This window comes from Columba livia, chromosome 2, assembly GCF_036013475.1.
Source record: "Columba livia isolate bColLiv1 breed racing homer chromosome 2, bColLiv1.pat.W.v2, whole genome shotgun sequence".
NCBI lineage: Eukaryota > Metazoa > Chordata > Aves > Columbiformes > Columbidae > Columba > Columba livia.
The window spans coordinates 21,796,682-21,821,044 of record NC_088603.1 but is presented as its reverse complement, the minus strand read 5'-3'; the positions used below and the strand labels follow the sequence as shown (position 1 = coordinate 21,821,044).

At 39.7% G+C, this 24,363-nt stretch overlaps 1 protein-coding gene across 11 annotated transcripts in view; it reads left to right on the top strand.

Annotated features, from left to right (window-relative positions):
* The window catches only part of CACNB2 (calcium voltage-gated channel auxiliary subunit beta 2), a 246,123-nt gene that overhangs the window by 135,390 nt on the left and 86,370 nt on the right, over positions 1–24,363 (top strand). Inside the window, exon 1 of one of the 11 annotated variants that reach the window (XM_005511594.4) lies at positions 7,416–7,807. The exons of 9 other annotated variants lie outside the window; for them this stretch is intronic. In XM_005511594.4, the coding sequence (XP_005511651.1) occupies positions 7,775–7,807 (33 nt within the window). In that variant the 5' untranslated portion in view covers positions 7,416–7,774. Of the gene's footprint in view, positions 1–7,415; positions 7,808–24,363 lie in introns of those variants that run through there. One more of the 11 variants, XM_065050846.1, reaches the window with a different exon arrangement.

The window sequence follows — 24,363 nt, the reverse complement described above, 5'->3', positions numbered from 1 at the left end:
CCTATTCTGAGCTCTGAAGTGGATCTCAAGTGATACATAGTCCTTTCTGCAGACACAAGTTTTCCAGCTTTGATATTTCACCAGAATTCATTTCACTGGGGCTTGTTAAATTGTACAAGCCAATCTTCACCAAAAGTTAAACATAATTAAAAAAGCTTTAATATTGCCCAAAATGCAAACATCAGAAATATTAGACTCTTCAAACACAGTAAAAATGAGAAATGGGAACTGAGATTTGAAGAAGTGATGAGGCCAAAGAAACCACAACATTTGATGAGAACCAATAACTTAAACTGATGGAATTGTGGAAGAATGACTTGTGCCAAAAATGCATAAACAAAGGCAAAATGTGTCAAAAAGCCTCCAGTGGCCTGCTGTTGTGGTTCTGCCACTCAGACGTGTATTTGTTTCTGCAATGAGAACAGAATTTAGAGGTATCAATAGCTCAAGTTTTACAATTACTTTTGTAAATGTGATTTTGAGATGTGGTTGGACTTGTATTATACATGAATTATAACCTCATTTTTAAAACCAAAACAGTTGTAAAGGACAAAGGACTTGAACCTCTCCTTTGTGAAGTGTCAGTTGATAAGTCAAATGTCCTGAGTATGGGGATTGCACAGCAATAGTACCCAGAGGACAACCTGTGACTCGGGCACCGTTTTCAGAACTTGGCTGTGGCCAGAGGTGGTTAATATCCCTGGTTGTTCATGGTAGCCCTGTATGCAGCTACAAGCCAAAGTTACTCCTCAGCCACCTGCTCTGGAGCAGCAACTGGCCATCATCGAGCTGCTCTTGGCACTTGAAACATTCCAATGCACCCAGAAGCAGACATGTGCTGAGTGTGGGAGTTAAAAGCCTTTTGCTGAGATTATATCCCAATGTTTATTTAATGTAGCTCTCAGTGTAGCAGAATGTAGTGGTGACATTACGGAGTTAAAATAGTAAGTTTTCGGTGGAAAGCTGTATTTTTTAAGGAACATCAGCAATCACAGACTGTTTTTCCAGTGTTGTGTAAGTTTTATATATTTTGCTTCAAGATCTTAGTTTTACCTGTGAAGATGGGTTCTATTATTGACGTTCTTGTGCTCAAAAGCACATTTCCTTTCTTGCAATTAATAAATATGGCAAAATGAACATTATATTTGTTTTATTCTTCAGGGTATTATGTATTTTAAATATGGTTGTTGGAGACAACTTTTTTCAACCACTTAAAGATCTGACAAAATTTACAGCTGTTTCAGAACTGTTTGCCTGCACATTCAGTTGCAAGTGACTTGCACGAGCATCTTAGACCAGCAATGGCATGTTGAACACTTAACTTGTCCTTTCCATCTGTATCCTCATTCTCTGTGCTTCACTGCTGCAAGGCTTCAATCTTACACATGACTCTGCATTACATTAAAGAAAATAAAAAATAAAAAATAAAACTTGCCCATGCATGGGAACAATCACCTGTGGGCAGATCTTCCAACTTTATAGACTATAAAGCACCTCTCCAATATCTGAATTATGCAGAAGATCCATAATACAACAGGTATTTATATTAAGTGTTCATAATACAAATGGCTTCAAACCTTTGCTATGTTCCTGACACTCATTGTGACTTGGGCTAAATGTTTTAACATCTGACTGGAAGGAGATCGACAGCTTGTTGTTTCTGTGACACTGTGAGAACATACTCATGTTATCTTTCAATGCAGGAGGAGATAGCATGTGCCTCTAATGTACGCATCTTTGCAAGTTGAGAAGTTTAGTTTGCTGTTAATGTTATCACTGCTGTGTCCTGAAATAGAAAACTGCAGGCAGATTGGATTGTGTCAGAGAATGGTAACCATAATAACCAATAACAATCTGTAAATGATAAGCAGCTTCAGTGTTTAAAAATAGAATTTAGATAGCATTCCAACAGTTCCATGAGCATACTTTCAGATTTTATTTTATTATTCATTCATTTTACGCTTGTTTTTGAGATTTAAGATGTGACAATAACCTTAAGGAATTTTTTCATTATTGCATCTTGAATTAGTTGACATTGCTTTATTATATACCTAAATTTAATCTCATAGAATAAAATGTTACTTATCAACCCTCTTTCAGATGTACACCGTCTGTAAAGGAGAACTACAAATACCCTACATGATATATGGTATTTTATGTAAGGAATGGACTTTTATCTCTAGATTTAAAACCAATATATTCAGAAAATAAATACAAAGTCTGCTGGGGATGAACACGGAGCATCCTGATGGCTTGGAATCTGCACCATGTTCTGGGATACTGCCCAGCATTTCTGCAGAATTTAATGAAAATTAAAACAAACAAAACCCTTTTAACTTGACCCAAAATATGCTGGTTTTCAGGGGTACTTTAAAAAGTAAGGAAGGTGTCATTCAAAAGAAGTGAAGGAGGAGGTCCAAATCATGTCCTGGCCCCTCCATCCCACTTCTTCCCTCCCTCCCACCAACATCCAGACTAGGGTGTTTAGCAGGAGTTGGGGAAGCTCAAACTCAGCTGTCACAAAACTCAGTCTATGAGCAGCACGGTGCTATGACCAAGCTGTCCACTCTTCTGGGTTAGCTTGTTTGCAGTCCCCGTTGCTGAGGTAGTTCTATCATGTTCATAAAGTACCTGGATGTTTCTTAGAACACAGTCTTACTTCCCAGTTGCTCCTGACGCCGGGACACTGTGGTTACCATCACGCTGCATACAGGGAGTACCAATGGTAATGAGAAGAACTCTTGCAGGGCAATAACATTCCTAGAGGTGTAGGCAAGCCATGGTTTATGCTGCTGGAAGCGTAGTGCCCACAGTTATCCTGACCACCATGGGAGAAATGGGAGAGCTAAAATTCATAGGAAAAACTGAAAAATTACTTGCTAATCACAATTTTGCCAGCTAAGTAACACCGTTAAGCAATTGTTTAGTGCTGGTGTGGGATAGAATAGTGTGGATGATAGGTAATTAAAGTGAAATAGCTCTTGCTCTTTGGTCTCATATGTGAAAGGGGATAAGTTCTTCAGAATTTTGCAACAGGTAAATGAAAAGTGAAAATAGAAGCATTGCTGAAGTTCCCTTAAGAATGAAACACTTCTGTTTACAAGAGACAATTCTTGTTCCTAGCTGTGCAAAAGAGTTACCAGCTGTTGACATTCTTCACTGGTGTTTGAATTTGAATCTGAATTAGGTAATAGAGAGTCAATTGCTTTCCATTAGAGTTTCTGAAGAAAAAAATGTCGTTACTGTTGGATGCAAGTTGAAAGGTTCTTGTTTATCAAGGAAGGTCTGTTTAGTCTATTAACCTTGACAACCATGTCAGCAGCTTTTTCTGTTTGTTTTCCCAAAGGCATTATGTTGAAGTAGTATGATACACGAAGTTATTTATAGTGTAGACAATTCATAGCTATGCTTAAAAGACATGGGTCAGAGTTTAAATACCAGAGTTAAATGCTAACCTTCTAGAAAATTTGAAAAGTTAATATGCTCATTCTTTGAAAATTAAAATGGAGATGTGGAAACACTAAAATAACGTGAATCAGATATTTTTATATGAATTTATTATGGTTTCACAGAGTGGTTGAGGTAGGAAGGCATCTCTGAGCTAGTCTGGTCACCAGCTCAGAGCACCAGATGGCTTTTGAATATCTCCAAGGAAGGAGACTCCACAACATCCCTGGCAATCTGTGCCAGTGGTCGGTCACCCTCACAGTGAAACAAAACAAAACAAACCCCAGCACCACCAACAAAAAATACTTATGTTTAAGTGATTTTCCTGTATTTCAATCCATGCTCATTGCTTCTTGCCCTTTCACTGGGAACCACTGAGAAGAGTCTGGTTTTGTCTTCTTTACTCCCTCCCATCAGTTATTATGCACATTAATTGATTTTTATGAAAGGAACAGAATTTACAGAAACAATCGAAGCAAACAAAGTCCACCCATATTCACACACCTGCATTTGTATCTACTTGCCTCTGTTAACACCTGTTCAATCTTGCTATTGCTGTCCTGGATACTACAGATGAGCAAGGTCTGCTCTAAAAGTACTTGGCTACAGTAGAAAGCTGAAGTTATTTCTTTTATTGTTGTGATTTACCCATCTTTTGGACTGTAGTCTTGACTCTCACCATCAAGCCTCCAGGTAGCTTGTTTTTCTTTAGTCTGAAGGATGATTCTTAAGGCCCAGTCTTCATCAAGTTGGGTTTGTATACCTGTGTAGCTGTCATACATCTTCAAGGACATGCCCTGCCGGAAAGTACCAGTGGAGGAGAGGAGCATTTCCAACCTTAGCTTTGTTTCCACCTTCTTTTTTTATAGAGCCATTGCTGTGGTTTTGACAATTTCTGCCTTTGTTCCAGTTCCATTGCTCTCTTAAACTTTGTCTCTCACTGAAGTCTTCACCCTACAGGTTTTTCAGTAGCCCTTATTTGCTTGATCAGCCAGTTCTGCCCAGACATCCCACCTTAGCATCTTTGCCCTGCTCCTCACCATTCTTCTCTTCCCTGGTTACCTCCTAGATCTAGGCTAGTCAGGTAGTCAGCTGTTGCCATGCAGGTCTTTTCAAATCCTATTGTGTTCCCTGTCTACCATGAATGTTTTTCTTGCCTCATCTTAATTTGTGTCTTCTGGCCTGGTTTTTGGCATCCCCTCCTCGTAGGTCACACAGCCACACTGCTTCCTTCCTTATTCTGCGCTCTAGTTTTGTGCCCTTCCCATTCCTACTGCTTCTCCAGTCCCATCGCTGCCAGATTCCTTTTTCCAGCCTACTTCTCTCTCTCTCCCATTCCTACTTCTGTGCTTTCTCTTTCTGTGTGGATCATGGGATTCTCCTCTGTACTGCCTGGCTTCAAGGGTCTGCACCAGCAAGACACTGTCCACCCTGTGCTGGCCAGTCCCACGCTGCACTGAGGCACTGGGGGAAGGATGTGCAGAGAAAACCCATCGCTGTCACTTGGCTGGGAGTGGAGCAGAGGTCATCCAGAAGTGTTGTGCTAAGTTTAAATGCCCTCAACAGGGGTGGCATTTTTGCAGACTTTAACTCTTGAACCATAAAAACTATATACAGATCTGCTTGGTGTAGCCCTGAGATAGACTTGGCTACCTGTCATGATGTTTCAATTCAAGAGAGCAATGAGCAATTCAGCTTATTTACTGTCCAACCTGCCAGACTCTGGCTGCTTGTACTGTCTGTAGTGAGAATTACTTGTGACATGTAAGTCACTTATGGTGACAGTCTGAATAATTCCCTAAGTCTCTGCCGAGTGCATGTGAACTGCAGTCCTCCCTGATTTCATATTCATGCCTGAACTACTGAAACTATTGAAAAAAAATCACCGTAATTTTTAATACATAGAAAGCAATATGTTTTCCTTATTCGTGATGGTAGGAGCAGTTGTGACATTCCTGCTTATTTTTTTCTGCCAAATTTAGTTATGAGGGCCATATCCAACAAGGGAGCAATCAAGTTATGGCACCCAAATTTTCGTTGCATATAAGAGCTGTATCAGACAAGCGAATAATGGATGATGACACTAGCTTTGCCTCGTATTGACAGGTATGATTTCACACTAAAAGAGCTGTGCAGTAAAGCTTAGGCAATTACATTAAAACTAATACGTGTATGTAACCACACTTGTTCAGAATCAATTGTGGCAACCAACTTGGCCAAGTGATTATTACATTCCACTAGCAGTGTCTTATGTCCGTTATTTACCTCCATGCAGAAAGGGTGCGTGTTTTGTTTACTTTCTGGGAACACAATATTATGATATTACTTGTTTGAATCGTAATTTGTAATTGATATAATGCGAAATGACCAGTTTGGCTGGTAGATTAAACTACTGCTATTTTGTAAACATATGGTTGGAAATAAAATTAATGTCTTCTGATTTCTAATTTGCTCTTTCCAAGAGTATACAGCTTGGCTTTAACTCTGCTTGTGAATACATAGAAGAACTTAAAAAATCCAGGCTCATGACTCACATCACATACAGTCAACAGAGGACCAAAGGTCTGTTTTGACAGAGAAGGCAGACTGAGAAAAGAATATCCTACTAACTCACGCAGAGAAACTGAGGTAGTCAAGATCTATTTAAAATGAATGGGGAGCAAGGTGGGGGGAGGAACAGGAAGGCTGTTTACAATGTATTTGAACTCTTTCAGTTGGTGTTTTTGTTAGGAAAGAGGTCTTGTCCTCCTTCCTGTGTGCAAAAGGAGGAAGTTGAGTAGCACAAACTGGTTTTCAATGCTATATGCGTTCATGGTATCTTGTCACGGTATGTTGTGTATATGATATTAATGTAATTATAGATATAAATGGGTAAGCATACACCTACACGTTTTCTCCTTCAGATGCTACATATTCCATATTTTTTTCCTAGAGTTTATGTAAAGATTATGGGATACAGTGGTAGCAGCAGCATGTACTATAAGGAATTTAGAGGACTGAGCAGAGAGTCGCTCTGTTTCCTAGTGCTGTTTTAAAGCTGTTTTCATCAGGGTTGTGTTACTGGATACCAACTGGTGGCCTGTTCCCCAGCTGTGAAGGACAGCCTTTCCTAGGGGGCAATATTTCTGTATGCCTGGTTTACTTTATGCTGTATTCCTAAACCATCTTTAATGAGATTTATTTTTAAAGCCCTATTTTAATATTAGATTGGGAATGCTGTTGGTGAATTAGTCTCTGATGTCTTTTAGTCTTCAGCATTTTGTTCTGCTCTCTGGCTGCTTTTACTCTTTCTTGCCTGCTCTGCCTGGGCTGGAAGTTGGCCAGGAGCGAGGCAGGTCCTCAGGCTCTTCTGTCATGGTGCAGTATCATATGCTGGATCTGCTTCCCTTGCCGTGAGGTAGCAGGTATAGATTTTCTGTGACCTAAGTGCCATTTGTGTTGTAAAGTTGCACTGTGTTTCGCTGGCAGAGCAATCTGGGATTAATCAGCAGAAGGAGGCAGTGAAGTCAGTGAAACATAGCAACAGAAAACTATCCTGGGCCGGTGGTTTTTTTGTTTGTTTGTTTTGGTTTGGTTTTTGTTTTTTGTTGTTGTTGTTGTTATTGTTGTTTTAATAGAGATAGTGAGATAGCTCCATGGGTTTTCACGGAACTATCAGAAGAGTGAGCGATACATTTGGATGAGCTCAAGTAATCCAGATTGTGAACTGCCTGTTCTCAATCCAAGTTAAACTAGTTGTGTTGGCTCACACCGAGCGCTTCACCGGACAGCTGCGTTTGCTCCCTGAACCCCTCAGTGATGAACACTGCCAGTGTCTGCTCCCACTCCAGAAATGCCACTCCTGCGATCTTCCCGGGCTCTCCCATCCCGAACAACAGCCCACCGGCCTCCCACTCGTTTTTTCCCGACCCTGCCTTTCCCCGCAGCCAATCGGGGCAGCGCCAGCAACATGTGATGAGGAGCGGGAGCCGGAATGAGCGGCCCGGCCCCGCTCGGCGCTGACAGCCCGGCGCTGCCCGCGGCCGCGCTCCGGCCCGCCGCGGGTCGGCGGCTGCTGCTGCCGCTTCTCCTGCTTCTCCTGCCACTTTTCTCCTCTGCGGAGTTTCTCCTTCGGAGCAGTTCGCCAGACCGTCGGTTCCCCGGCCCCTTGCAGGCAGCGGTTTTGTTTTCGTGCCTGAGAGGAACACTTGGAGAGCAGTTCGGGCGTGGGAACGGAGCGCTGGGTCTGTCCGGCAGCTGCGAGCCTGCCCTGAGACGCAGAAGTTGAGGATGCTGGTGAAGGTCTTGCTTTAGGCGATTTGGGCGCTCTGGACGTGGAGGTGTAGCAATGTACCTTTTTGGCAGTGAGGATTACGAAGCGGTAAGATGTAAACTAAGGTTGTGTTGTTTTTTGCCTTTTTTTTTTTTTTTTAAACGTTATTTACTTTTAATGTTTCCTGTCTCTCAGAATTTACTGGGCAGATTTGAATTCCTGTCAGTGCTGTGCTTTCTGTAGTTGGGGTTTAGTACTTACCAGTTGTATTCTTTTTAAAAAATGACATTTTTCTGCAAGTTCTTCAAGTAGTGAGATATGATTTATTTTCCATGTTTATTGCATTTTGGTAATATTGAAAATATTCAAGTACCCAGTAGTATTAAGCAATTCAGGCTTTGGGTTAAGCAAAACCATGCTTCCAAATAATTCAGAATTTGTCTCATACTTGGTGATGTAGATAGACTACAAGTAGCTTACAGAACTGCCCTTAATTGTATGTTTGTGGGTACATTACCAAACTGTTTCTTTTGTAGAATTCAAAACATGTCATTGCAAGGTGATGTTCATCATTAAAGCTTGCTTAAAAAAAAAACAAACCAAACCAAACACTGACATTAAGATCTGACACTCTTTACTTCAGTATTTGTGTAAAAAGGCATCAGAAATACGTCCATGATGATGAGGAGAAAAACACAAATAACTCCACATTCTGCGTGGCATTGGTAGCTGACACAAAAGTTTGCAGTTTTGCAGCCTGAGGCTCATGTGCTACTTCATAAGCAAAATGGATGGATTCTTCCACCCACGCACCACTCGTGACTGAGCAAAGACCTGAGGAGCTTTGGGGAAAAATAATGAGACCAAAAAATGTGTATGAACTCTACTAGTGGACATCAAAATAAATTTCATATGTTAAAAAGTGGCACATTCTTTGCATATAACTGGCAATTGCAGATGTTTTGATTATTGAAGTTGCTCTTTGAAGTATGAAAGCGCCTTTTATGGCAGTCTGGGTTCTACAACACGTTTCAATTTAGTTATTTTGGATTTTTTTCCTCATTTTTTTTCTTTTTAATTCCAACCAGCTATGTTTTTGAGATGCAGGAAATATAGAAAAAGTTGTTGAGGAAAATAATTTAAACACAGCTGTCTGCACATTGAACTCATTTGTGTGTTCGACCCACACAAACTTTCCCAAAACAAGCAAAGCAACTGAAAAGAACTTGAGTTTCTCCAAAGCAGCAAACAACATGGCATTGCAGTAATTATTATATGGGCTGGTTACTTGTTTATAAAAATTGACAAGTAAATGAAAGTTTCCAACTTCAAAGCTTTTAAAGGACTGATTTATTTTTCTTAATCCATTACATCTTTGTCGCCATTTGTAAGGGGTTGCGAATCTCTCGTAATAGATTTCTAGATTTCTGCCTGGTCTCTACATTCCATTATACCCTGTGTAGTTACTTGCTGGTTTGTATAGAGGGTGAAACTTTGGGTCTGAAATTTTAAAGTACCTTTTTCTTCTTATTTTTTCTTTAAAGCAGGATAGTTCAGAGGAAAATATGGATGCACATTTTTCGAGTTATTTTGGCAGCCAGACTTACCAAGATGTTTGCTTAAGTCAGTGATAAGTAAAGTAGAATTCATGGCCTATATAAAGATTGAAGAACAGTTTTATTGTTCAGTAAAAGATAGAATCAATGTCAAACTTCTGTTTGCACAGATCTGTAGTCCATGAAGCCATATGCTCTGCACGGTAGAAAAGACATTTGTTTTATCTTCCCACACAAACAATTACTTGTGAGTCACTGAAGGACGAAGTGAGTGAAAAGAGTGACAGTGGAGGAAGAATTGCAGGATTTGATTTAAAGTTCACTATTAATTTCAAACAATTTGAAATTAGTTTGAGGCATTCTAGCTATGCGTATAAAATTTGATTTTAACCCTAGAAAGGAGATTATTAATAAAATGAAACATAGAATGATTCAGACATCTCTTAGAGGAGTTCAATAACATCCTCTTTAAAAATCCAACCCTTAAATACAGTAATAGAGAAAAAGAACTTTCTGTGGTCATTATGTGTATTTTATATGCACACATGTATGTCCACATGAGCACACATACACATTTGCAGAAACTTGAGCATCTGAAGCAATATTCTAACTTAAATTTAACAGGGAAACTCCAGAGACTGATACAATCAGCTGTTGCATGTGGTGTCTTTTGCTTTCTTTTTGTTCCTGTGTATAAACAAGCTTGGATTATTAGCTTACTCTGACTACATAATAAGTCCAGATAACTAGCAGCGCCAGCAATCAATTTTTAGGTCATCTCCCATAAACCCTATCTGAACAAAGATAATATTGCTTAAGGATGAGTTATCAAAAGACAATGCAGAAATTTATGACCAATTCATATTAAAAAAAGGTGTTATTTCATAACATAGTGACAAATGCTATATTTTTGAAATCATCAATAAAACCATGTGGCTGTGGCCCTCCCCTGTTTGAATGAGTTTTTGCATAAATGTCCCAATTTGGGACATTGCATTTTAGTATTTTAAGCAGATACTTATTAACCTCTTAAGAAATGGTGGAATAAACATATGGTATCTTTTGTGATCTCTTAAGGCATTTTTTTATGCCATATGCCTGGAAATTTAAAGTTGTTTGAATACAGAAAGCAATTTAAATTTGTAAATACAGGAAACTATAAAAACTCCAGACCAAACAATCTCATTTGTGGCTATAAGTTTGTGTAGGGATTTCCCTGTTTGTTTGCAAAATCAACCTTGAATAGCAGCACAGAATTGGAATAGTTCATCAAAAATAGAGAACAAAGTGGGAGCTCCTTTTCAGGGCTGGCTGGTAAATTGTACTCTACATTAACCTCCCAAAGCAAAGGCATCTAAAACTTACTCCCAACAGACTTTTGAGTTGCTGCATAAGGGGTGATGGAGATCTAGGACAGTGCTTGCATGTTTGGGGGCCCGGCCAGACCATTCCCCATAGCTGCAGAGGTGCTTTGCCTTGGCTGTGGGTGCTGGGCATCTCCAGTCATGTCCCACCATCCCACCGTTGCCTTTGCAGGAAGCCCTGGGTGTACGTTTGCAGGCCAAGGCTGGCAGCACCAACATGGGACACCTTGGCATTTTACCTCTCCTCCCTCCTCCCAGTCTTTCCCAGTAGAAACTTTGAGCTCTGTTGTAGTAGGATGGTCAGGCATTGCGAGGGTAAGTGTATGATTAATTAGGATTTATGATGAGAACGACCAGATTGTTGCAAAATATTTTGTAGCAGAGTAGTTCAGAGTCAGGGAGGAGTTTTCTTGAGAACTGGTCATTTAAGGAAAATCATTGAATTTCACTCACTCTATTGCATCAAATGCAATCTTTACAAGGTTTATTAAGAGGTCTTAATAATTCTGGGGATTTGATTGTGATGTCCAGAGCAAATGTTTTGGTTGCCTTGGAAATGCAGTATTTGTCACTTGTGTTCTCTGGGCAAAAGTTGTCTATTTAAATTAAATCTTCACTTCCCTGAGGTTTGCCTATGTCCTCCTGCAGGTGGGAGCACTTCTTAGGGAATATTAAGTTTGATGTTGATAGATGCCAGTTATGCGTCCTGCAAGGTGGCATTATCTTCTGAAAAGTATGAAGAACTGTCTGCTAAATTTTTAAAGGAGTGGAAGATCTTGAAACAGCGAAATGATGTTCAGTTTTGAGAAGAGTTACTTTTTGAGTGCTATTTGTGAATGCGACAAACCCCAATACTTTGTGCAGCAGGCGTGCTGCTGATAGGACTAATTTTGCTGTGTGACGGGAAAACCCCACTATTTTAGAAATGTGCTGTTGTAAGTCCTAGAAATCAGTAGGGAGAACACATTGATGTGTTTTCAATGTTTACTCTGAGTCGTCGCTACTTACCTTGTTTCAGAAATTGAGCAAAGGCAGAAAAGCTAGTAAGGATGTTGTTTAAGACTGGAGAGAGTCACGTGTAACTGTTCGCAACAGTGTTTTTTATCATGCTGTGGATTAACACAGGAATATGTCTAAAAATTATAATCAGGATTGCAAGCAGAGTTCTGCAAATTTCCTGTGGAAGAATGCTGTAAAATATTAACCCTGAGATTTTGGAATTACTTTCCTTTTTCCTTTTCACCTTAGGTCAACCTAAGGCATCAACATCTAATGCTATGTTCAGATGAGTAAGTTGTATGGCACATGTGAGTGTAACTTGAAGTATAGACTTGAAAGGCATGAAAATTCAGCTTCTGAGATTTGTTTCAGCGTCATGACAAATCACTTGATGTTTTGTTTATTTACGTTTAAATTTTAGGTGATATTTCGTTCTTTTCTGGTAAAGATAAAGATTTAACTTTTTAAAGCTGGTAAGTTCCTTTAAAAATACATGCTTTACACATAACAAATGCTAGTATTTAATAATTTTCAACTACAAATGTTGTACGTGTGTACTAGGAATAGAGTTATTCATGCCTAAAGCAGGGTGATTTGTGAGAATTGCTCTATGTGAAAGACAGATGTGCTAACATCCAGAGCTGTATGTGAGTCTGTGAAACAGTAACCCTGAGCAAGCCTTTGCCCGTTGATTCTCTGCAGCAGCCAAAGTGTAGCAGCAATACAGTTTTGCTTTCCTAAATTGGAAAAATGAGGGTCATGCTGTGTGGCATCGTTCCTCATGACTAGCTCAGAGATGTCTCAGCTGTGTTTTAAGCGTTGTGTATGAGTTTTGGGATCCCCCCAGGGGAAGCCAGCCTGGGAGAGCTGCTAGCTCTGATTGTGTAGCAGAATGTCTCCTGAAGTAGTTTCAGTTTAGGATAGCGAAATGCTAGAGAGGAAAGCCGTTATAAACCCATGCAGGGACTTCTGTGTTAACTCCCAAGACACCCAGTGTGCTTTCCAGTTGGTGATTTGTGCAACTGTAGTAACCATACTTTTTTTCCCAAAACACATGTTTAACCTCCTGTAGTGTCTGTGAAGCATATTCTTTAATAATGATACGACTGTTTGAATCACAGAATCATAGAATCACAGAGTGTTAGGGATCGGAAGGGACCTCGAAAGATCATCTAGTCCAATCCCCCTGCTGGAGCAGGAACGCTTGGATGAGGTTACACAGGAAGGAGTCCGGGTGGGTTTTGAATGTCTCCAGAGAAGGAGACTCCACAACCTCCCTGGGCAGCCTGTTCCAGTGTTCTGTTACCCTCACTGAGAAGAAGTTTCTTCCCAAATTGAAGTGGAACCTCTTGTGTTCCAGTTTGAACCCATTACCCCTTGTCCTACCGTTGGTTGTCACCGAGAAGAGCCTGGCTCCATCCTCGTGACACTTACCCTTTATATATTTATAAACATTAATGAGGTCACCCCTCAGTGTCCTCATCTCAAAGCTGAAGAGACCCAGCTCCCTCAGCCTTTCCTCATAAGGGAGATGCTCCTCTCCCTTAATGGTCTTTGTTGCCCTGTGCTGGACCTTCACATAACTTTCCTTTCCTTGCCTCATTTCTTTAATTTGAATTACACTGATTGAGAATGGAGCTTTTTTGATTGTTGAGAGTATACCAGAGGGGTTTACACTGTGTCTGGCCTTCCCCTGCCTCTGTCCCCATGATCCAGCACACAAACAGGCAAGAGAAAGGTGGGGAGCTCTGTGGAGACCATAGTTGGAGGCACTGAGCTGTAAGTCCTGTTACGTACTTGAGTCTATGAACTGTCGATCAGCTGTCCCTCATGTAGAGCACAACATACCTATTTGATACTGTGGCATCCTGGGGTATGTGAAGCTCTCAAAGATTAAAGACAGTGTTCTCCTTTCAGGAATTAACTTCTAGAAATAGATATTTCTGACAGCAAATATGAGGCAAAGTAATGACTACAATTAGCCTGGATCCTTTTGTACTGGTTTAGTGCCAAGTGGTGTCTGAAGGCAATGGAGAAAGGGAATGAGAATACCTCTTACCATGGAAGTGGATCACAATTAACATGCCATGTTTGAGAAGCAGGTTCATATCTGAAGCACGCATGGGAGAGAGCCCCTGTGAAGTGAGCAAAAGTCACATAGTTTCTAGCTTTTAGAAACCAGCCAGCAACTCCAGGTGATGAAATAGCAAGGGAGTTTACATCTGTTTACAGAGTAGAGGAAAAGAGATGTAGAGCGTGGAGATTGGCCTGGGTTGGCAGGACCAGTGCAGTTCACCTTACAAATGTGAAGGCAAAATAGCGAAACCAAAGTATTTACACTTGGCATTCACATGTGGTGTAGGTGAACAGCCTTGTGAACACTTTACACAGAATCACAGAATGGCAGAAGTTGGAAGGCACCTCTGGAGGTCATCTGGTCCAACTGTCCTGCTCAGGCAGGTCCACCTAGAACCAGCTGCCCAGGGCTGTGTCCAGGTGGCTTTTGAGTATCTCCAAGGATAGAAACTCTGCAACATCCCTGGGCAGCCTGTGCCAGTGCTTGGTCACCGTCACTGTGAAAAAGCATTTCCTGATGTTCAGAGGGAACCTCCTGTATTTCAGTGTGTGCCCGTGGCCTCTGGTCCTGTCACTGGGCACCACTGAGAAGAGCCTGGCTCCATCCACTTTGCAGCCTCCCTAGAGGTATTTATATACATTACAAAGATTCCCCCTGCGCTTTTTCTTCTCCAGGCTGAACAGTCCCAGCTCTCTCAGACTTCCCTCATGTAAGAGAATCTCTAGTCCCATCACCGTATTTGTGGCCTTTCATTGGATACTCTCCAGTATGTCTGTGTCTTTCTTTTACTGAGAAACCTGGAACTGGACGTACTACTCTAGATGTGGCCTCACCAATGCTGAGTATTTTGTTTGTGTTTTTTATTGTAGGTCCTTCCTTTTCTTCTCACCATCATCTTCCATCTCGTAGAAAGTGCTAGTGGAAAAAAACAAAGGGTGTGCATGAGTGAAGAGACCCATCTCTGGGTGCCCTCCATCAAACTGCTTGAGGTACATCTGTACCTCTTGGCTGCTTTTCCATTTAGGAGACAGCAGTGGGAAGGAGGGAAGGAAGTCTCTTGCACAGTATCTGGGAATAGTTTGCTTCTACTTGTGTCGATGTCACCAAGTCTGGATGAAATCTTTAAATTGATTGGTCTTGGTTTCAGCTTTTTTTCCCATCTGAAGGAAATAAATAGGATAACACAACCTACTTCCTGACAAAGCACTAGTGAATCTCTCTTTCTGGAGAGTTTACCTCACTGAAGTGAACCAGCATGAACTTCTAAGTAGTAACTTTGTGATTGATGATACTTGAGTTTTTTTCTTTTTCTTATTGTCATCTGCTCTACAGGTCTTGATATTGAAAATGGAGCTATTTTCCAGTGAGGAACTTGAATGAAGCCTAACGTAGCCACAACAGGGGATGCCAGGAGGGGCAGAGCTAATTCATCGTGCTTCTCTGATTCACATAGCTTCTATGTACTTAATTATCTTGGATTCTTCTGCATGCATATGTATGTATATGCTTCTAGGCTTTTGAGAATTTTTTACAACTTGCTACCTATTACACCGCATGTATTCATACTTCTTCCTTACTTAGATGTCAGGAGACACGTAGCTAGAGGAGTCTTGTTCTTAAGGATACTATTGACGTGCCTTTTAAAAGTCATCAATTTCTAACTCTTGGGTTGAAGCTCTACATGGAAAAGTTGTAGCTGTTTAGAAGGACGTAGCTTGAATGTCTCTAGTTAAAGAAATGGAACTTGTATATGCTGCACATGAATGTGGTACAAGAAAATTCCAGATCTTGCGGGGCCCTTAACGTGGTGCCTCTAACTATAGAGTTATTTTAGTCTGTTTTCCAGTTAAGTATTTGTGACATGCATTTTTATGTCTATGTTTTCAGTCTGTGGATGAATGTAAATTAGCAGAACGGGTACATATGCAGGATGTTTTATGTGAAGAAATGAAATGGTGACTCCCCAGCAGCACATTTGAACCAGCACGTGGGCGCTGTCTGCCACACGTGCCTGCCCACTGCGGCAGCCTGCCTGATTTAGGTGCGCTATCCTGGTAGCATAGCTACTTTTCTCCCATCAATGGTATATGAGGTGGTGTCTGGCAGTTTAGGTATCTCCTTGCTCTCTTGACCTTTCAACACTATAGTAGTTACAACAGCTTAGTTAAGTACTCCTAGCAGGCAGACTGGATATTGCACAGTGTCATTTTGATAGGAACCTTCCACACAGGGGAATCAAGGGCCAAAAATTCTGTTTCAGATTATCTGATCTGAAACTTCTTTGATAATCCGTCCCTTCCTCCTTTCCCCCACTTCCCTCCCTCCCTCCTCTGAATTCTAGAAGCAGGTAGACCATTATAGGAATTCTAAGCATAGTAGGTCAGTTTATAGGAGCAAGGCTGATACATGCATAGCTGTTATTAGAGTATTATAATACCTATTATTAGACTATTATAATATAAGAGTATAATTATATTGCAAAGCTATTCCTTCAAGGAGCAAGTCAATGTGATAAGAAAAGGGCCTCTGCACATCTTTTTTATGAAGCGTATTTGCCTGAAAGTAAATGGAAAACTCATTTTTTTTATTCACTGGAAGTAATTAAGGTTTTTTTTTCAAGTGTATAAATTGGCTTTACTAAAACTGTGCTGAACTTGGTACCATTGTATTTGTCTGCTTGTGAAGGAGCTCAGCTGTCTAATCTTTGAGGCTAGAGGTCATATAAGTTGTTAATTTATTATCTTAACATGTTAGATTACTCTTAGATTAACTCTTAGTTAGATTCTCTTACATAGGAAATTAAAAAGTAAAATTCTGTTCAAAGTTGCAAAATTTCCATCCGCAGAGATTTTCAGAATTCGACTAGACAAGGCCCTGAGCAAGCTGATCTGGCTTTGAATCTTGCACTGCATTGAGCAGGGGGTTGGACTAGGTGTCCTGTCCTCCAGATGTCCTCTTCCCAACCTATTTTTTCTGTGATTCTGTTCAGAGAAAACAGGCTATATAGAAATCTTACTGGCACCTAAGTAGAAATTCCCATGTTTTATAAGTCAAAACTCACTCTTCGAAGTCTTCATCTTGTCTGACAATTGCCCATGATTTAGCTCCCTTTGCTGAAGGGTGCCATATGTAATTTTGAAGTTTCAGGTCTCTAATCTGTAATTCACTATGATTTTTTAGCTTTCATCTGCATTCCATATAAATATAGTGATATATCTATAAAGTGAGATCTGAAGGACAGGGGCATTAGATTGTGGCTCAAATATAGTCAAATTATCATATGTATCGTATTGTGGTTTATCCCAAAGTTGTGTTCTCTTTCCCTTAATTGTCCTGTGGTCTTTCTAAGATGAATTTATTTGTATTGTTTACTGTAATTCTGTTATTTACTATATGAGCATACTCGCAAGAATATAGGTGGCCTTCTGTGTACTTAAGTAAAACTGTAAGGCTCATTGTAAATGTCTCTAGTACCATATGTGAAATTTTTCTTTCACTGATTGTCATTTCTCTAGAACTTAACAGCCTTTTTTTTTTAAATAATCACCAGATACATCTGTTGCTGATAACTTAAACTGGTTTGCCTTCTGAGTATAACAGTTTTCCCATGCATGCGTGAATGTTATCCCCCTCTCTCCATCAGTAACATAGATTTGTAAGAAAAACAAATAATTTTCTTCAGCTGTGTCTTGTTAGTACAAAATAATGTTCTGATGAATTTGGATCCAGAGGTTCGATGGAATTCGCAGGCAAGAACATGCGGGAAATGATCTGGATGGGACTGTCTTCAGTGTGTTGGGGGGGAGAAAATACAATCAAACTGATACCATTTCCCCGAGCCGTTGCTGCCTTGTCAGCATAGCAATAAAATCTGAGCTCTTTCTGTAATTGAATGACTCCCAGTAAAAAGCATACATTTATTGTGCTGTTTCTCTGAGGGCTGTTTTAAATAAACCTGGACATCTGTGTTTGTAAGTGTGCTGGGAGAGATTAGTTCTGCCATTTACACAACATGTTTTGTGGATCAGCTTGCCTTGTGACAATTGTCACAATTGCCCCTGCACTTCTCTGGTAGATTTTATGACGTGAATGAAATGCTATTCAGTTTAAATAAGGTCTATTCTAGCGTAATCAAAGAGGAAACAAGAAGGAACTGCTATTGAGATCATAGGCTATGATGATTTTGAAAATGAACAGAACTTAAAAATGCTGATGTCTTTTCAAATCGTAAAAAAGATCCATGCCTGCAGACAGCTAACAGAACACAAGACTACATTTCTGTTCCTGTGCCAACTTCAGCAAGAAACATTTCCTTTTCTTCTGCATGAGGAAAGAAACAATAAGCCATCGTTTTTATTTTACCCTTTGTAAACTCAAAAACTTCAAACGGGAAGGGAGATGCTAACTCTATGAATTACTGCTGATTATAGATAGAATAACTATTACAGAAGGACTGATGGAAGGAGAGCAGTGCAAACCTAGAGTGAAATTCTGGTTTCCTTAAATGAAAGTTTTCAATACTTTGTAATAAGTGATTCAGCTTAATTGAAATCAGTTGAGAATAAATGTTTTAAAAATATATATATACACACATATAATTAAGATACTAAATTCCTTTTTTTTTTTTCAAAATGGAAACAAACTGGAATAATGTTGAAAGTCAGGAAGAGTCAGACTTCTTAGAGCATGAAAAGCCTGTCTTGCATTTAATGTTCACTTTTGACTTTAACCTGGCCATGGAAGCCAGCATTGTGTCTCTGGAGAACGTTCAAGAGGGTTTGAGTACAGATGTATTTGAATTGTGGTATAGCAGCACATATACAATGTACATGGCTACCAAGTAGGCAATAGGTATGACATGGAAAAGATGATGTGTCTTGGGTTTCTCTATCATTTGTAATTCTTATATGTCCATGAATACTTTGGGAACTCACTTCATGTAGAGCAGCGTGAACACAAAGAAACTGTCGAATGCTTGTTAGCAGAAAAGCTAGTTGTGGGATTAGTTTTCTGCCTATATACTTCAGTTTGGAGACTTAGAACCACTGGATATTTATTGGCTCTAATGGAAAACTGCATACAGTACAGAGATGGAAGTGGTTAGGTGTCATAAAAATGCATATTGTTTTAAAAAAGGGAGTTATTAGCTTACTAACTCTCCTTGTAGTGCCAGGCATATAAGTACAAATAACATTAGGATAATTTTTTTGTTTGACAATATTTTTATACAGTATTTTCATCCTAGAAAAGATATCTTTCTGCCTTTGTGATCTCTGCTGCTGAACTGGAGAGTGGCAAGAACTAGTAAAAGTTCAGAAATGCTTGCTGGCCTGCTGTCCATCTCTTACATTCTTGAAATCTTTCTCTGGTATTTCTCCCCTGAAAGCCTTGTCCATTTTGCTGCTTTGTCACAGGTGCTCCTCTTCTGTGTGGTACAGATGATGCCCATCATCCACCTACCTACTTTCTGCCGGCTCCTTGGTCGCTCTCTTCCTCTATGTTCAGGAGTCTCATCCAAATAATAATGGTCTTTCTAAGTAGCACAGCAGAAATCTCAGTGACATCTTTGTCATATTCCTGTCGCCTCAGCAGGAGTCCAGTGGTGATAGCAGCAGTGGTAGAATTGATAAGTTTGGTTGGTGATTCCTTAAGCAGAAACTGATTCGCTCATAAACTGGAGGAAATATGACTTTTAATTGAGCATAACTGGCTGAGTTTAAGGAAAGAATTAATTTCATCTCCTGAAAATGGAACAGAGACGAAGAAGCAGGCATTGGCCAGTGCAGTTCCTGGAGGAAATAAATTATTAGGGGTGGCATACATGGGTTCATTTTTATTTCTTCAGTGAGAACACAACATGTTTTGAGATTTTAAGACTTGCAGAACTGGAGTTTCCATTCTTTTGTCTTTCATTCCTGCAGGTGCTGGAGACTCTCTTGTGACCAGAAACTTGCTAGGGATGTGTTGGAGGGCATCTCTTTATCTGAGGGGTTTTACAAAGCTGATTGATCCTGGTAGCATATTAATAACGTTGCTTTACAGCAATGTGAGGCATTCCTTGTCTTAACATTTTTGAATGAATTTTACTATTGTATAGCACATCTATAAATGCAGGTTTTACAACAAGTATGTTGGCTCTTTTGTGATGAAAATTCTATCATATTTCCAAAGTCACAGGTTCTTTTGAAATCCTGAACTCTTGAGTCCTATATGAAGAGGACTACAGGCCAGGGAGGTGATCACACCGCTCTGCACCACACTCACTAGAACATACCTGCTTTACTGGGACCAGTTTTGGTTCCCCAGCAGAAGAAAGATGTAGATAAATCAGAGTGGCTTCAGTGAAGAGCCCCCAGAATGGTTGGCCTGGATCACTTGGCCTGCAGGGCCAGGCTGAGGGGCTGGGGCTTGTTCAGCCTAGAGACGTGATGGCTTTGGGGGGAAACTGAAACCCTCCAGCATCTACAAGGAGGTTATCAAGAGCATAGAGCCAGGCTCTTCAGAGGTGCGTGGTGGGAGAGCAAGAGACCAAACACTGAAAATTGAAAGAAGAGCTGTTCAGACTGCATATATGATAGGAAAAAACATCTTCACCATGAGGGTAGTCTGTCAATGGGACAGGTTTTCACAGAGACGTTATGCAGAGTCTGTCCTTGTAGATTTTCAAGACCAAACTGGATAAAATACTGAACAAGCTGGTCTGGTCTCACAGCTTGAGCAGGAGGTTGGATTAGAGAGGCCACCTGAGACCCTTCTGCCTGAACTATCTTGTGGTCCTGAGCACAACATGCAGGGTGTTGTCATAGCTCTGACACAGGGCGCTTGTGCAGGTATTGTAGTCTTCAGTCGTCCTTTCTTAAGATTTTGGGTTTATCATCAAAGCAAACATGTAGTTTGTGCCAATATTCAGTATTGCAGCAATAGCTGAAAGAGCAACCAGTTATCCAATATTTGGTGCTTTCTCTAGAGGAAGAAATGGCTCAGCAAGGCATATGATGTAATGTGCTGTCCTGACCCAGACAAAGCCTGTTCTGAATCAGAAAGAAGTCTGTTCCTGATTTTTCTTTTATGTCTGAAAACCAGAAAATGCTTGGACTTGTAGGTTGCAATAATGTTAAAAAACAGAGTTCACTCATTATCCTGGAAAGTGGCTGTTGTACTCTACTAAGGTTTGAATGTTCCAGAGCACAAAAAAATATTCCAACATGAGTTAAGAAAGGTCATAAGACCATGTACTGCTCTTATGCTTGCCTTTAATTTTTCTATTGCAATTCATTTATATTTTATTTACCTTCAGGTTAGCATCTAATCAGCGTCACCATCTTCAGTAGCTGGCATGTTTCTGTTTCCAAATTGCTTTAAACATCTACTCCTCTTTTAAACTTCTCATCTTTATTTAAACAATCATATCTCAGTGCTGCTAATATAAAAACATAATACAAGACATGTTTTAGCTGTAATGAAAATATACTTAGATTTATACATTATTAGAGATTATATACTGTCAGATGGTTTCCCACAACCTTTCACTAACTTGTTTTTTTTGTAAACTAGCTTTGTATGTATTCTTACTATTGTATTTGCTTGCAGATGGAAAATAGAGGCAGTAACATCCAGAGAGTTCAGTCTTACTTCTTAGTAAAGAGGTGGGAATGGTGCTCCAGGAAGTGCAGTAGGAAGGGTTAATAAGTCAGAATCATGAACTCCATCTTGCTCTGCATCTTTCACAAGGCAGTTGGTGAAGCCTTACAAGTAATGACAGCCACGTGGATTGGGATGGGGGAACCAGGCATGCAGGGCTTGCTTTAGCTTCTGCCTTCAGGTGGGTATCACACATGGCACACTTGAGACCCTCAGCCCCTCTTTGTGGATATGCTAGGTTAGGTATCTTTTAGAGTCAAATCTAGAAGAGCCAATGGATGTGAACAGTTGACATTGTGAACTGTATATTTTGGTTTTTGAACAAAAACTGTGAAGATGTATGCTGGAGAGAGAGAATTTTCCAACATTACTATTTTAATATGTGATCGGCAAGAGGGACAAAAGGCCTTTCCAAAGACTTTTTCATCAATGAGAAAGTATTACGCTCTATTGCATTCTTGAAAGAAGATGAGAATAATTGTAATATCTAAATGGTGTAAGGAGGCTCATCCTCTTGGAAAAATTGCAAGTAGTTTACTTTGGTTTATGCTGGACCTGGAGGGTTGGTAATGGCTGTAAAGAAACAGTTCTGGTATTTTTCAAGCAGCGTACATGAGGATAAAGGCTGGAACAAAGGTCTAACATCTGAAACCACAAGGACTCCTGTGGCTTCTGACACCCTTGGAAACTAAGCTTACATTTAGCCCATTGATGAGGAGATGCGTATTTTATTTAGCATTTTTATCCTGAAGTAAATAGCATCACGCCGTGTGAAAGCTGCTTGCTTGCTGTTTCTGGTAGTATCAGAGGGAGCAAGGCTGCAGATGCTTAAGGGATGATCGCGCCTGCTAGAGATACCTGGGCTGACTCATAAATGAAACACTGTTTGACAAACTTGAGCTTTCCGGGAGCCTGGGTTAGGGAATTTAATTAATTAATTCCTTAGTCTTCACTGTATGTAATTTAAGAAAGGTGTTGATATGAAAACCTCTCCTAATATAAGCAGCGAGCAAACTGCAGTGTTTTATGTCATGACAGTCACTGATTGCTGTTAACAAAAGATCATGACTAGAAAATCAAGATTTTAATAATAGACGATGGGCTGGAAAATAAACTTATCAGATGTTGAAAAATATTGTAGACAAGTAGTGTATGACAGCAGTTTTTCCAGAGTATGTACTTGCCAAACTAGCTCGTGAAGGTGTATGAAAAAGAGATAATTATTTAAACAGATGAATGTTATATTTACAGAATAGAAATGAAGGGGAGCAAACAAAAATGCGTATTGAAGCAGTTGTTACATTTGAAATAGTAAAAAAGGGAAGACTTCACTTTATATACTTAACCTCAACATTTTTAAGACGTTAAAAAACAAACAAGCAAACAAAGCAACAAATCTTCCATTTGATATCTGTGGAAGACTTTAAAACCAAGAAGGGATTGTACATACAGAGATAATTTGATGAAATACAAAGAAAATTTTTTTCACTTCAAAATTCTCCATTGCTAACAGAATTTCATGCTAAATTTTCAAGGAAGTTATTTTTAAGTATGCAGAAAATCTTAATGACTCGAACCAAAATCCCAGATAAAAATATACTGAAGATCTGGAACAGAGAGTCTAAATTGGCACTTTAAACTGAGCTGAGACAAACTGAGATGATGGTTGCCATGCTTTGCTTCAAATTCTTTCCGTTTCTAGTTGTCTTCCTGTTTCCTTGTCATCCCAGATGTATTTTCCATTTTTCCTCTTTTTAATTGAGCCCTTGTACTTTTCTGGCTGACCCAATCTTTGTCTTTCTCTCTATGCTCTTTTAGCAACACATAGCATGTTATATTTTAAATCCTTTTTCTGAGTTTCTTTCTGCAATTTAAAATCTTTCATTTGCGATATCCACTGTTGATGAATAAATTTAGTCCAAAATATTTTCATTTTTCCTGAAAACCTTAAATTTTTTTGCCTGCTTCTGACTCAGTAAACTCCACCACAGTTCACTTTGTTGTTACTAATCATCCTGGTATACCTTTGCTTAAGGGCTTAGACATATAATCAAGTTACCAGAGCTTTAAAAAGTTATCATGAGTCAACCACGTTGTGCTGATATACATGTGTGTACTGACAGTTTGAGAGAAAAGGGAGATGATTCAGGTTCATGCAGCTTGCAATCATTTCCTTGGTGTACTTTTCTTCCTTTGACACCTGTCTCTGAGTTGTTCCACTGGCAACATCTTAGCTCTGTCATTGCTCTGACTTTTCCTTACAGCTCAAAATAACTAAGAAGTTAATACCATCCACTAGATCCAACTAATTGTCTCAAAAAAAAAAAATCCCATTTTTTATTTAGTTTTGAGGATTTTTTTTTTAACATACTCAATTATGTGATTATGTTGTCTACAAAACATATTTTGATAAAGTAGGAGACCTCCTTATATTCCTGTTGTTGCCTTCTTCCTCAAAAGCACTTTCTCTTGTTTCATAAGTGGGAGAATCTCTCTGTCAGAATATACAGAGCTACCAGATTATCCTCCTTCAGAGGCTTTCACAGAACTAATCTCTGCCATAATACATATAGAAAACTGCCTTAAACAACCCACCATCGTTATGCAAGAGATGAGTCATAATGCTGGTATCAAATATTTTAAAATTCTTTATTTTTTGTTGAATTGCTACCTTGATCCCTCTCTTTTTCCTTTTATTTATTTATTTTTCCTGCTCATATTCTCTCATCCTTTAGACTGCAAGTTCTTTTAAGCAGGGCTTGTCATTCACTTTGTGACTGTACAGTGCCTGGTACAACAGGGTCTCAAGTAGTTTTCCCCCTCATGTTTTTTGCACAAAATGGTGAAACTAACACAGCAGAGCATTCCATGGATTTGTGCAAAGCTTAGCTCGGCTTCTCAGGGCTCTGTTTGTTTGCTTATGAGGCTGAGCTCTGCAGCGGCTTTTTGGAAACAAATTGCATAGTGCCAATGTTTCTCTGAAGAGTCGCTATGAAAAGACTATCATTCCTCTAAAAATATTTACTC